This window comes from Strix aluco, chromosome 3 (assembly GCF_031877795.1).
Source record: "Strix aluco isolate bStrAlu1 chromosome 3, bStrAlu1.hap1, whole genome shotgun sequence".
Classification (NCBI taxonomy): domain Eukaryota; kingdom Metazoa; phylum Chordata; class Aves; order Strigiformes; family Strigidae; genus Strix; species Strix aluco.
The window spans coordinates 80,646,613-80,662,042 of record NC_133933.1 but is presented as its reverse complement, the minus strand read 5'-3'; the positions used below and the strand labels follow the sequence as shown (position 1 = coordinate 80,662,042).

Genomic DNA, 15,430 nt, shown 5'->3' with positions numbered 1-15,430 from the left:
AAACAGAAATTACCTCTGTCAACACAGTAGTGCTGACCTATTTCTGATCTTATGAATGACATGGATCCCTTCTCTGCCACTTCTTTAGACAGTTCAAAGATCAAGTCAAACATCAGTGTCCATGGCAAGTTACCATTTCAGCAAAGAGGTTAAGGTGCTCCTCATTTTGCTGTTTTCCCATATTATTTACTTACTTCTGGGGGAATTCTCTCAATATGAGGAAGATACCGGCAGTACTGACATTCCTATGAAAAGCTCTGTGAAAACATTTACTGAGAGATTGCCCATTTATCGCTGGGTCTTTTGTTATGTTCATGATCACCTCAGTCAAAACTGCTTTTCGTTCTCATCGCTGGTAACGAGACCGTGGGCAGAATCTTCACAAGGATCACCCCTGGGTGCTGGTTTTTTCTTATTGCTGTGCAAGGCAGTTCATCTCCACATGGAACATTATAAGGCAATGTTAATAACTAGATGCTTGTGAGCACTCCAGGGCTGGATCCTACTCATCTGCAACAAACACCCAAGCAGTATCCAAGCCTGTGTGTTAGACAGGAATGCAGAGAGAGAAGAGCTGGTTTGTCACTAAATGAGATATTCTCCATTACTTCTGATTATTCATAAACCTGGGTTAGTAATTTCTTTAAAAGAGCTGGTTTTGTGTACAAACCTCTCTGCAGTCATTTTTATATATCAGTCATATGAAAAAAGGATACTTCCCCATTTGAGGTATACTTTTCAGACTTGATTTTTCTCTGCTTGACTGAACTCAAGTGCTCTTGAAATCAGTATCTCAGGGATGATTCAAATTTCTCAAGTTTAGCAAACAAATATTTGAACCATTCACTATGGTTACTTTCAGGGAGGAACCTAAATCACCTGGCAAGGACATGTAGAGCCATTAAAACACGAATGATGGAGCCAAGTGATGGGTGTAACTTAATCAGAAAACATAAGATTAATAAAATATGCATGGAAAATTGAGTAATTTGCACTAATTAGAGATTTAAGGGAAGTGAAAAATAAATAGGTGACTGAGAAGGGCTAAGGGGACAAATCACAAAGAATAGGGCTATAAATTGCTGCAATTCTCATTTTCCTTGCACTGTCTGTCCACTCCAGTTCCTGCATGAGGAAGTTACAGTTAGTTTTCACATCCACTGAACACCAAGTGGTTACAAGTTAAATTGTTTTGTCATTCCTGTAGTCACCTACTCTCTTTTCTGATCAATTTATACCCATTCTACAATATCTGCAGCTATTTTTGTCACTACTGAATGTGTCCGAGGGACTACTGCCCCAGTCAGCTTACACAAATAAAGGCAAAAAAGAATCATATTCTTCCTGCAATTGAAATGCAAAACACGTCAAATTTTTAATGTGCATTTTGTCACAGTCACCACCTAACACATTACCCAAACCTTGATTTACACATGCCAGCACAAACAGGGAAAAGACACACACATGATACTTGGCAGACTAAACCATGGGATCTCTGTGGAATGCCAAAGCACCAGCCCAGCTCCTACAAGGGAGCATGTGCCAAACCGAGTTGGTGATAGGAGTTCATTAAATTTTGTAAAGGTGTAAAGATTAAATAACGTGTGTTTGACTTTATTCTCGCACATAATTGCAAATAAATACACATCAAAAACATTAACATATATTGTATTAAATCCACATATTCTGGGCAAACAAACTCCTTTCTATGAGTACATACTCCCCCATGTTACCAAAATGCACACTCCACCTGATACAGAATCTTGCACAACATTATTAGGTTTCCAGTACATAAATGTGCTGTAATCTTTCTTCATGAGAGATGTAACAATGCAGATACTGCTTGACTGCATTTAGCAGAATTTTTCCTGCTAGAATAAACTTGTCCCTTTGCCAACACTCATCTTTTTTTTCTTTTAATACTTGAGTTTGATTTCTTCCCTATGAATCTGTTCTGGGATTCAGACAAGCATCTTTAAGATGTTTGTAAACAGCACAGGATGAATCCAAACCCTCCTTTTCGCAGCCACAAATGCCTTTCTGGCATCATGCCTTCATGGTGCAAGTGACCTCACTTTTTTATAGGTCCTTGCAAAAGGCACTCAGAGGCCTTGCATGTTGCTGAGCCCAATGTGGTGGAGGCTTCCTAAGTGACTGCACCTAAGGAGTTGGTAAAAATAAGCTGTGAAAGCTACAGGAGAATGCCAATGAGTTCTCCACTCCATCCCACAGCTGGGATGTCAGACCATCTTCTGTTTCCACAGAGCCATTACACAAAAGCCCTCAGCCTTCTGGCAGGATTCACCCCCTTGTTCAGACATTCAGGGTACCACCCAAAGCATTTGACGGACTGCACATAGTTTGCATAGGTTTTTTTTTTCTACATAGTTGTTTAAACTATAGAAATTTGCACAAAAAAATTAAAGTGAGCCGTTAAAGTAGAAAATAATACATCATTTCACATAGTTTTAAAATACAGATTCAAAATATCAAACGCATTTACTATTTTTCATTAGTTATCATTAAACTAATGATAATTGCTCTTAATCCTAGATTCAACCCAGAAACTATGTCCTTAACAAACTGCAAGACTGTCTAATAAAACATGATACCAAACTTAGGACAAAAACATTTGTCCTTGTGCAATAGTGACCAGCAATTAAGACAGACAAGCATTCTAATCCAGTATCTCACAAAACCATTATGTAACTCCAGAGACATTGATCAGCACAATAAATTTGCACTAAGACAGAGAAAACAAACACAAGCATAAAAGAACTTAAAAGACTCAGATAAGAAATTATGAAAAGGGATTCTTTTTATGAGCAACAAGAGGGAAATATGCCCCACAGGAACAGAAGCATTTGTTCCCAAACTCAGTGCTCTCTTGTGAGAGAATTTAGATAACGTATGAATATTTAAGAGAAAGAAATCAACTCACCCTGTTTATGCTACGTTTATAATGTATGACTAGTGTTAAACGTATTTTTGTCCATATGGAAAAAACAAGCAAATGGAAATGCTAGAGACGTATAGACACATGCTATTTCCTTTTTTATAGTAATATGCTTCCTCAGGTTAAAGAATAGGATACCCCAAGGCATTTATGCATAAAATCACAAAAAGTGTACCTGTAGATCAATAAACTTTTTATTTCTAGGGAAAAAAGGTAACATCATTCGTTCAGGGAAATTCAGGTCTCATTTGAATCAGACCAAATACCAACTGACTTCAGTAACAGAAGGAACTGGCTTTCAGGGTTAAAAGCCATTCAAGCTACACTGTGTTTTAGAATCATCTTTAAATTTTGGCCTGTAAGCATTGCTCAGTATCATTTTTGCTTTTATCTTTTTTTCTTCACCTTATATACACTGATTACAGATGACCAGGTCCTGAATCGCTCAAGGCAAATTGACTGTTCTTAGCAGGGTAACCCCAAAATCAGTTATTCCACAGGTAAGGAACTAGAAAAATTTAATTGTTCTTTAGTGCCTTGTGAGAAACAGACTGTACTGTCCCCAGCACTCAAGACTAAGGAGTTTAAGATAGGACCTTGTACTAATAAAAGAGGGAGGATCAGTGTGAAAGAACCTCAAAATAATGCAATTATTTGGAGCTTGGGGGAGGGGACGAGGGTGGTTGTAATGTCAAACAGTACCAGTTTAATTTCTTGTTAGATGTACTGCATGACGTTTTCTTTTTTAGAATGATTAAACCCTTGTTTAAGGCAGGGCATGCAGGGTTTGGCAACAGATCTTGCAGATAAGAGTAGTTGTCCTGCCCTGGGAAGTGGAGGGGGATCTGAAAGCAGTGGAAGAATACTAGGTCTGCTCTTCATCAAAATAAAAAGCCACAGCATGTGAGTAATCCTATCTTTAGTCATCAAAGTATGTATTCAAGTTGTTCTCTGAATAATGATGCGATTACTCACACGGGTAAGGTTAAGCACATGCTTTTGCTGAACTAATATATCTGGACAGAAGCCATAGCATTCTATGCAGTTCTCTTTGAAGGTTTTCTCTGCAAATACCAGAACACCCACAGAATTGAAGGGAGCATAGAGATTCCTTTCTGTTTTCCATGTAATTATCACACAGAAACTCCCCAAACTTAAACTTACTGATTTTTGCTTGCTTTGAAGCATGTTAGTCCTCATATAGGATATGATTTTGTCCTAATACCAGGACCAAAATGCTACTTGACACTATAGGACAGTGCAGTGAAGAGAAAAATCTTTTCTAAAGGGGATATAAACCATTATTCTGGTTTCAGAAGTCATTGAAACTAATATGACTGTGCAGATATAATTGACAAGTGTGACCATTAAGCTCTAGAGCATATAGAATATTTATCTACAGTAATATAGATGCCTTATTTTGGGGTACAGGGCAAAGAATTAAACAAGGAAGACTTGTTTTGATGAGATCGTACTAGCTAGCATGAGAGTAGGTGCCTAAGATGAGAAAAACTCTTATTTCAAACCAGGGATGACAAGGTTCACACAGCCCAGGCAAGAGAGGGCTGTCTGAACCCAGACACGCAGGAGGTTCCTGTGCTGCTCCCCTCAAACCAAGAGTGGCCAAGCGAAGAGGATACAGAACCTCCAGCAAGGAAGAAACCCCCAGGAATGGAGGTAGACTAAAAAAGGGGAGATGGGTCAGAACGCCATAAAAGTAGAAGCCAGAATGATGCATTCCTATCTATCAGTTTTCTGTGGTCCACAGTCATAAGGCAGAATCACTGCACCAGCAAGTAAGTGTGTTGATGCACACATAAGGTGTAATAACAGTGGGACATTTACAAACACTTTGACTAAAACTACTAGAGTAACGGGTAACTCTTCTACTGATCAGTGTCCTCCAGCTACCATTTTTAAAATTATATTTTTCTAACTGATTTTGTGTGGCATAAAGAAAAAATGAGCTACAGACAGCTGATCTATGAGAAAAATGGTGTGTAGATACCACATCTACTAAACATTCATTAATGACCAAGTCCAGCTCTGTGCAGGGAGCCTGAGTAAGACTCACACGCCGTTTATTCTTTTCCGCTGACGACTGAGAAGGCCTTGATGGAGGCATTAGGCAAAGTTGCTGGTGCATCTCCTAAAAGTTATGAAGAATCTGACGCTAGATCTGAGCTGAAATAAGTGAGAAGGGGAGCACTGAAATAACAGTCTGGAATGAATATGACTTTCAAAGGCATCAGGCATTTTAGTTTTACCTAAACTGAAAAGAACTTACTAAGACAGCAGTAGATCCAGTGAACATTTTTTTCTAAACCAGTAATAAAAAACCATTTGCCATTCAACAGAATGAATATAGAAACTATTTGCACATTTTGCAAACTTAGTATTATTTTTTCAGTCAGAAGCTGTTCCACAGAATACTTTCTTTTGTTAGCAATGGCACCTTTTCTAGTAGGAAACTTGAAAAAAAAGAACAAATTAGTTTAACTTTAAAATTATTGATATAACTGGATGCACTGTTAAGGCTTCTCTCTTGAATTATAACTGTCTGAGTTTACCGTGTTTTGAAGTCTCAAGCCTGTAACTGTCAGCTGCAACAGGACAAGAGCTGACAGGGCACTTTGTGGTGGGTTTACAAATCTAACTGCAGAAAATGTGAAGCAAAGATTTGGCATATTTTTTACATACGTGTAATCAGGTAGGTTCCAACATTTAGAGTAATCATTCCAACTAGTCACAGCAAGTCAAATAGGTTTTCTAAAGTCTGGGTAAGTTTGACAAGGGATCTAGAAATCCTTTCAATTTTTCTGCAGTACCTCAGTCACATGGAAAGGGTTTTATATACTTGCTCTATTGAAAAGGCAAGACTGGATACAAAGTAAAAGGCACAGATATTATAGAACAGTCACATTTTTTGAATAAAAAAATATTATAAATTAGATAATGATTAAAATTGGGAACAGCCATTTTGCTGTTGCTTTATTTCTCAGTGCTCACTATTTCTTGACCAAACATCTCTATCTTTTCTAATGCTGCACCGCTGTGTGCCGGAAGAGTCTTTTCTGAACAGCTTTTCTTGTTTCTTCCCAGTTCTGTAGCTTCCACCAAAGTATTAGTCAATGGTTTTCCCAGTGTTTCTGGAAGCATTATTGTTAATATTCCACTCAGAAGAGCCATGATTCCAACAAGCAACTAGAAGAAATAAACAGTAGCTGTAAAGGTAGAAATGTCTTTCAAGTTATGCATACCTTTGATCTTGAGAGTTCATTTAAAATAAAGCACAAGGAAATGTGATGTAAAGCAAATACTGTAAGTCTTAAATGTTGACTGTATAAAAGATCTGCCTTTTTTGTTGCATAAATGAAAGACTGTGCAGTAGAATTAATGAAGAGCAAGTGAAGCATTTTTGTTCACAAGGGGGATCAATACAGTGCAAGCAGGAATAATTCTGTTTGAGAAAATACCTATATCTTCATTTGGTATTTCTACTATCAGGCATGTATTTAAGAACTGACTCTAGGATTGCATACATGTATTTTTACATGCATGTTCATAGGGGTACAATTTCCCTGCCACCTGCAATCTCAATTCACACTCCAGCTCCTGAAGATATTCCCCTGTACCTGTGTGCCTGTTCCTCCTGCACATAGCCCAACCAGAATTTCTCTGTATTGCTTGTTGGCCTGGAGCCACAAAAGTGCACATCCCTGCTCAGGAGAGCTCTTCAGCAGATATCAAGCTAGCTCTCAACAGGAATACTTGCTAAACTCAGTTTCGAAGAGCTGTTAGGGGTGCAGGCGTCTACTGACATTTGCACTGGGATCACATCTTGGATTTGTCCATGGTGTACACAGTTCTGTAATGACAGCTTACTTCAGCACCAGTGGTGCAAGAATCAGGATCATGTGGGGTAGATACAGAAGCACACACATGCTCCAGGAGTATCTTTCCTTTCATTTCTGTGTCTTGTTCAATGAGAACAATTCACTTTCCTCCTCTGAAGTACAGAACAGCATTAAAAACCTGACATTCTTCCAAGACCCAAATCTCTCTTCATAGAAATGCTTCCACACAGTACATCATGCCTGGCCTCAGTGTTTTTCCATTTCATGACTGTGCACTTTGATACTGTATTATCCTTATCTTGCCCTATGCTGATTCTCAGATCTGTCCTGTTTGTTTAATACTTTCTTGCCAAGTGTGAGAAAGAACATTTGGAACTACTATGCCTATGTCTCTCACACAGAGCTTGAGACAAGAACTGGCCAGCTACCATCTGCAGCCATGCCAGACTTTCTCTTTAAGTCAGAAAGGTGCTTTAAAATTGGAACTCTCCATTGTAACCTTGAACGGTGCTATTTTCATGCATATGCACCATGCTGCTTTTGCCTTCCCTCCCTCCAAAAGAAGAGACAGCTTGTCTCAAGCGCTCTTTTGAGAAGCAGAATTAACACTGTTGTACACACTCTTTTTGCATTTGTATTAAATACAGAGGCTGACAAAATAAAAAATAAAGCAAAATACTGTTGAATACTACTAACTACAGTGAAAATAAAAGTCATGCTCTTACCATGAAAAAAAAAAAATTCTTAGCAGTAATAGGACCAGAGGAAATGGCACAAAGTGACAAACTGAGGGAAATCTTTGTAGACGTATATATGTGGCAGGAGTGATATTTAAAAATATATTCCAAAATATTAAAAGTCTCACCTCTGAGTGTCAGAACTCTTCTTCACTATTAAAACCTGATTTTCTGCCATGGCAAGACAGGATGAATTGACACATGGCAGCTATTCCACAGTAACCTCTCTTATGCACATCCTTTAGGCTGTCTTAAGTTTATATTTGAGGATATTGAGGGCTGCAAAGGATATTAAAGCTTATGGACGCCCATACATTGGAGTTTATGAGAACAGGGTCACTATTGAGGCCCAACAGAACAAGGCTAAAGCAACACTGTGTGCTTTGAGTATGTGTCTCTTCTCTGTTTTGGTTAATCTTTTAGTTTTTGCATTCTTCTCATGTTTTCCTTCCTCATGAATCTATCTCCTTTTCCCCTACAAACTCTCACTATTCTGTAAGTGTACACACTACCATCTTTCCTGCCTTTTCATCTCAGCTCTCTTAACTCTACTCCATCATGTGTTTTCTTTTTTTCAATGTGAAAGCTGCTGCATGCCAACTAATTCAGTGTTTCCCTTCTCCCTGGTCCTACAAAGCATCTTCCAATACTTCCTATGAAAACCAGAATATAAAACAATTATGTCACAGTATATTAATGAAAAGACTTCTCAAAAGTCATCTACCTTTTCAGGGGCAGTGACCAGACTTATCAATGATATTACTCATATTTAGTCAAAGCAAGTCTTTTGCAGTCTTATCTTGGCATGTTTTTTCATGAGGCACCTGATACAATTTAGCCCTTTGCTTGCTCATAACAAATGTGTACATTTTGCAGGTATGTACAATTTTACATATATAATTCAGCAAGAGAAAATGTTCTTCTGATATAGTCAATTAGTTAAATTCGTGTACTATAGTACAAAGTATTTAAGGATATTTAAGCTCCACTGAAGTTAATTTGACAGGAGTACCCACTTAAATTCATTGTTTTTTCAGGGTCTTAATTTGAAATCTGTCTTTCTGCTTAGTCAGACTCTCAACGTATTCCCAACACATCAGTACAGCCAGCAGCTTCTAACAGCTACCATAAAGAAGTTCAAAAAAAGATTTACCACGATTTTTCATATGTCCTCCTCCCTACCCGGAGCAACAATTTTAATTTCACAGTGACCTAAGACAAGGACTTAATATATTTAGTCTAGAACAGAAGATAATTTGAATTAAATACCCTTACAAAATAATACTTCTACTTCTGAGAACAAATTATTATTCTAGTCTCCTATTTATATTTATATCCACATCTGATGGCTCTGAATCAACCTAAAATGTGACCTTACTTACAAAATTCCTACTTCAACAAAAAAAGGTTAAATTTTGTCCTGAAAATCCACTAGTATTAGACACAGGATTTGCATTCATTTAACTTTACTGACCTCTGTGGAGTTTTTTTTCATTTATAATTTATGGTTTATCTGAGAGAAAAATGAAGTCTGTTAAAGGGCTACTGTAACATAATTCTTAACAGCTGAGAAACAGAAATAGGTTATACATGGAGCAGGTGCTTTACTGTAAGTTTTATACAAAGTTGTCACATGAAAAACATATTTGTCAAGTTATTCGATTTATAGGCGTTCAAATGAGATGCTTGCATTACTCACAGGTGGCATAACTGCATGAAGCAGATTGTCAAACAAATAGCAGTACTAACTGCTTGACAATGTGTGGTGTATACAACAGATCAACATGATGTATACCAGTTTACTTACAAATGTAATCCATTTCATTTCATTTCCATTTCAAAACACTTAGGTGACCTGAGACTTGGCACACTATGCTCCAACTCAAGACAAGCCTATGTAATAAACTGACAAATGTTTTATAATAGGAGCCAATAATGAAAACATTCACTCTGAACAACTACACAACTCTACAAATACTCTGGATACTTTTTGTACACTGAGGGTTGTTCATAGCTGAAATAATTCCTCTGTTTATACTGCCATTTGCACTGCTCTCCAGCATCTTTGAGCATTCCCCATCTGTGGTTTAACTGCAGCACTTTTGCACAGATAAAGCTTATCTCAGCCAGTAAAGGCTGACAAGAGAAAAAGAATGTTCTCCCATGACCACTCTGCTGTGCAAATGTTTCTTCAGCTCTTCTGGAATGATATCTTGGTTTGTATGGGGCCATTATTAAGAAATAAAACATTTTTTAGGAGCTTGAGGGAATAAATTAATTTGTGGTCTCCTTCATCCTCTTAATTTTCATCCAAAATGACTGAAAATCATTAATTTAAATAATGAAATGAGTTCCCAAGAATTCTCTGAAACCAATCTCTAGCATCTATAATTGAAGATTTTATAGTTGCAAAATCAAAAAGACATAATGCCACTTTTTCAGGAAATTCCAATGCGGTGGACAAAATTAGAGTAAGAATCCAGGTTAAAGACACATCCAATTACATTTTTACCTTCTGACATGTGTAATCTATGTATAACATTGGTGTGCTAGTCACAGTGAATTCTAAGGGGTTTTTAAAGAACTCAAACTATTTTAAAATTATTAATAAACTCTTCTCCACTTAAAGCTTTAACATAAACTTTGGAATACCTTCTATTTTTACATATATGGGCATATATTATCCTTCAGGAGAAAAAAGGGATTGAATAGCTGCAGGATTTCTAAGCAGCAAATGCTTCATAACAGAAATGTAATGAAGAAATGTGATTAATCTGTGAGCAGGAAATACTTAAAATATTTTGTCCAAAATGGATCTGATGCTAGATAATGCAGACAAAATGCCCAAAGTCCACAAAGGAATGGTCCCACCTCTGTTTTTCTGAGGCAACTGTTGGTAGAAGACAAAACCTAGTGGTAGCATGACCTGTAGTTACCTACAAGTAGGATATGCTTGATGAATCCAACGTCCTGTTGCTTGTCAAAGTCACTGTGAACCTCATCGATATACCATTTGCTTCTCTTTTCCTATTTCATTGTTTTGTTCAGTTCTTGTAAATGAAAAACACAAAAAGGGAGCTTTGGGACAGCTGTGAACACCAAATATAGTAAGCATAAGACATTCTTGATCTTTTGGAAGGCTATACCAAAGATGCAATGTCTCAGGGAAACCATGGAAAAGATTAAGGAATAATATAAGAAAAAACAGTCACCCATGGTGAATTTCAAGAATGAAAGAACTATGCCTTTGAAAAAGGGTAAGAATAAATCAGAAGCATGGTCAAGAACTGCTAGGCCTGAAGAGTAAAAATGTATGGACTAAGACACTTCCTAAATGTTACACTGTAGATTAAGTATATTTTTATGGAAAATATTTTTATCAATTTTCTACTAGGATTCAGTGCATAAGTATTTTTATCTCTTCTATCATAAAAACACTTCAGAAGATTTCAGTGACTCAAAGTCTCCCTTTTGCTTTATGTGCACATTTTTAACAATATGAAGTTACTAATCTTTGAGATTTAAAATTTAGAACAATGGTTCACTCAATTTCCTTTTCAAAACAGAAGTTCAGCTTTTGATTCCTAAGAAAACAAGTGACACATATGCCTTTTCCAAACCAGAAACATTCACTATTAAAAGACATACTTACAAGTGGCATGAAAATCCAAACACTTCTCAGATACACACAGAAAGGAGCAACCACACTTCCTACACGGCACATCATGCTTCCACTTCCAACAGCAAGTGATCTACACATAAAACAAAGACTTTGATAAGAATTCTGGCAGATAAAGGAAACAATTAGAAATGCACAGACACTTAAAACATCAGTAGGGTGTGTGTCTTTAAGCAATTATACTAAGAAGCTATTGCTATGCCAATGTAAATTTATATTGTAGTGAAATTCAGCTGCTTCTATAATTAAAAATATAATCATCATTCAGCATAGACCACAGGATGAACAACCAGGACTTGTAAGAAAGGCATAGATAATGTTTAAGAAAGTACTGAGTATTCTTCTAGTTCCCCAATGAAACCAATCAATGCACATGGAATGAAAAACAAATGAAAAATTATGGTACAGCCAAACACTAGACAACTCTGAAGCAGCTGAGGAACTCATCCCATCCCAAGTCTTTCAGATCACCGCCACTGATGCCAAGAGCTGCCAGATCTTGCACAGAAGCACAACAAAGGAAAGGATAAACAACAAAGTAATGAAAAATACCTGACTGGTGAAAGTTCTTACCTTACAATTGTGGGGTACAATTCTGCTGTGTAGAGATATATAAGGCCAAATGCCACACCTATTGAAAATTTTCCAGCCATATTTGCTAAGATAATTAATATATTGAAATCCTATTGAAAGAGAGCACAAATAAATAAATCACCAGAAAATAACACTGTTCCAAAATTAATTTAAATCCTTGAAAAGTTGTGACCCTTCTTTAAACAATAAGCAATACTTATTGCTTGTTTTTTTAAAATTGGTCTCAATAAGTAACTAGTCTCCATATCACTTTTCACCAGTTCCGTTTCACTGAAGCCCTGGGAACATTTTTCATGTGACTCTAGCAATGATAGTGAAACCTGTACTGAAAATACAGAAATCTATCTTAGACTGGCAGCTGCGATTTAAAAACAGCCTTTAATCAACTATATGATTTAGAAAGAGCAGCTGCATCTACAGACTTAAAAGCCTTTAAAATTAATTTCTACTATAGGAACACTTTCAACAATACATGACTAACCTGAGGTATGAACATAATTAAAACACAGATCAGTGCACTTAAAATAAGAAACGGAATGAGTGTGTTTCTCCTTCCCAGTTTGTCCATCCCAATGCAAGCAACGATATAGCAAGGCAACTCCACAGCACCTGTCAGTATGAAATTATTTCATTTTAAGTCATGATTACACATATTCATGTTATAACTCTAACTTCCTCTTTATGAGCATTAATTCAATCTATGGGATAATAAATAAGTGAAATCTAGAGATAATCAGTGTGTTGGGCTAGTTCCTTTGGTAACAGAAATGGCAACAGAAGGCAGAAAACATGGTCTAAAATACGGTAGTGAGGGATGGAGAAGGAAAAGGGAAAAGGGTTTCACAGAGCAGAGCAGTTCCAATTCTCTTTGGGGTGGAAAATTACAGAAAACAGCAAGACCATGTTCCTGCTTTTATGACACTGGCACTTGTGACTGAAAGCTCTCCATTTGCTGCTCTTCTGCTTCAGGTATTTTCACATCAACAGCTTAAGCATGCCCTCAAGGAATCTTACTAGCCTCACACTGACACACCTCTCAGGATTTTCCAGCTTCCACGTGGACACAGAACTGAAGACACAGGCGCTTCCCCGAGCTTCAGCCCCAAATCACCCCAATGTAAAAGGCAAGCAAGGTCTCTCCAGGTCTGGTTTCCTGAGTCAGTTTCACAAATACAGAGAATGGGGTTCCAGCTTTCCCTCTTCTCCATTAAAAAGAGGGCAGCTTCTTACAAAACCCCACTCTTACTCAGATTGTCTCTTCCTAATGTCTCTTTCCAGAGAAAAACTTCTGCAGCTCTAAAGGAACTGGCGTTTGGCCAGGACTGTTCACAAACCCTGTGTAAGCATGGTTTGCCCCTGGACAAATTATACTGAGCCTAAGCCAGTTTGGACATGTTTTAAACCACTTGCTCATGAAGAATGCTATAATGTCCAATGTAAATTCAAGGAAGAACGTAAGATACAGCCCTGAACAAATAGGTTGCATTCCTTTACTAAGCACGTACAGTATGTCAATATACCTATATCAGGAAACAACCTTTTGGGCTTGTGTTGGTCAAAGCAGGTTGCAATTATTCGATATTTGTTAGTCTGCTAAAGTATTTAAGGAAGAGGTGGATATGGTGATTTACGCACGGTGTTACTCCACCGTAACAGTTTAGTTACCTGTGCAATACTAGCATCCACTCTTCAACACATCAGTCTACTAATACAGTATAAAATGTGACAACACAAACTGAATTCATGGGACTCCCAGTCCTTCTGTGTGCTTATGTACATGAACAGTCACATTCACTTTACTGAGAGTACTCAGCTGCATAAAGCAAAGTGCATGATTTAATTCTTTGCTGGCTCAGAGCTGCGTGCCTGATCTAGAGTCTTCTGAAGTCAATGGAATATTTCCACTGATCTTAACAAACTTTGGATCAGGCCTTGAATGCACTGAGTTGCCTTTATAAACAACTTACATACCAGAGGAAGATTACAGTTAGACTGACAAAATTAAAAGAATACTACAACTAAGTTAAAAATATACTTTTGAGAAAACTAAAATTACTCTTGCTTCTGAGAATTATGAATCTATTTTCTATACAGTTTTGCCTTTAACAGAGCTGTGTGAATTTTGTGTTTCTGGTCTGCTACCCTTGGTGTTTGTGTGGATCTGCTACATGCTTGCAGGGCAAAGAGGAGACAAGCAGAATATGGTTTTACAATCACAGAGACAGATGGAGAAGAATTTTGTACCCTAATGAATTTTAAATTATCTTTTTTTTTCAGAAACAGTGAGATTTGGGGTAAATTATACTCCTCCTCTGTTAGTCAACTTTATGAAGAGGTAGCAAACTTTTTGAACAAGGTTCATAATTGAATGAACAAAGTTAAAAAATTGGCTGTCAGATCTGTAGACATTTCTAAATGTTATGTTCTAGTTCTGTCATAAACATAATATGGTACAAAAATATTTACCTATGAGAAAGAGATTTAAATATTCATTGCCTCCTAGACTGACAGAACTGAGGGAGAAGACATAGTACCCCAAGCTCCCAGTGAACCAGATCAGCCAGACTGTGATGGTCCTTCTTGCAATGTGCCAGTTACAAAACAGGTCTAAGATGTTGTGCTTCTTTGTTGAGGATGTGTCATTGTCACCCGTTGTACCACTGACTAGGTCATCTTGTTGGACTGAGCACAGTTCAGAAACTTTGCAGGGAGTGCTTACTTTATTCCATCTTGCCATTATATTAATTACTTTTTGTGCATCTTCATATCTTTCCTCTGACAGGAGCCAAAAAGGTGTTTCTGGGAGCATCCAGCAGCACAAGACAAAGGGAAGAGTCGCTATAGAGAGAAATATCTGATAGACCCACCAGGTCCGAACCAAAAATCCCACGAGTGCCACAATCATAATTCCCATAGCAAAAAAAGCATGGACATGCATAGAAGCCCAGGTTCGTGCTTTAATGCCAACAAATTCAGTCACATAAACAAAAGCGACAACCAGATAGCCACTTGAAACCTGGGAGGGTGGGAGAGAGAAAGAAAAAAAAAAAAAAGAGTGAGGTTTGTATCTACTCTCCTTGTGCAACAACAGCAAAAACAAACAGCTAAGAGTGTTCCACATTTGTGTAGCTTAACTGCCACCGCACTGGCATGTCCCACACTAACAGAAAAAGATAACCCTGAAAACAAATCAGCTGGGGAAAAAGTTCACTCAAACCTTCAGTGCCAGGACACTGTATTTAGAACTGTGAAGTGATTTTGGATGCTTCTCTGTAGTGGGGGAGAGCCAGCAAGAGACACCTCAAAAAGAGCCTAATTTGCTGATGTCACTAAGCCCTTCACCTCCAAAAATCAGGTCCCTTAAATGACATCGCAAACTGGACGCTGGGGAAAATGAGGTCCCCTGAAGTAATTGCCACTTCTGAAAATCTTGACTTTGGCTTTTAAGTAGGCTATTAATAATCTGTATGTCAGGGAACTGCAATTTTACTGAGAATTTCCTTCCACACCCTTGTAAATTATCTCAATAAATCAAATTTTTACAATGTTGGAAGAGAATCTCATATATATGGTTATAGGTTCTCATATGTTATCTAGTGAATGCAAT

The 15,430-nt window shown here is 37.5% G+C and overlaps 1 protein-coding gene across 2 annotated transcripts in view; it reads right to left on the bottom strand.

Annotated features, from left to right (window-relative positions):
- Nucleotides 1-1,350: 1,350 nt before the first annotated feature.
- Nucleotides 1,351-15,430, bottom strand: part of SLC22A16 (solute carrier family 22 member 16) — a 38,206-nt gene continuing 24,126 nt past the window's right edge. The window contains exons 4-9 of one of the 2 annotated variants that reach the window (XR_012622569.1): nucleotides 14,290-14,839; nucleotides 12,305-12,432; nucleotides 11,803-11,912; nucleotides 11,203-11,302; nucleotides 10,491-10,600; nucleotides 6,077-6,160 (exon numbers count right to left, since the gene is read on the bottom strand). Coding sequence is in view for 1 of the 2 variants with exons in the window: in XM_074819334.1 (XP_074675435.1) it covers nucleotides 5,948-6,160; nucleotides 11,203-11,302; nucleotides 11,803-11,912; nucleotides 12,305-12,432; nucleotides 14,290-14,839 (1,101 nt within the window). In the remaining variant the exon portion in view is untranslated. Of the gene's footprint in view, nucleotides 6,161-10,490; nucleotides 10,601-11,202; nucleotides 11,303-11,802; nucleotides 11,913-12,304; nucleotides 12,433-14,289; nucleotides 14,840-15,430 lie in introns of both variants that reach the window. The other variant, XM_074819334.1, reaches the window with a different exon arrangement.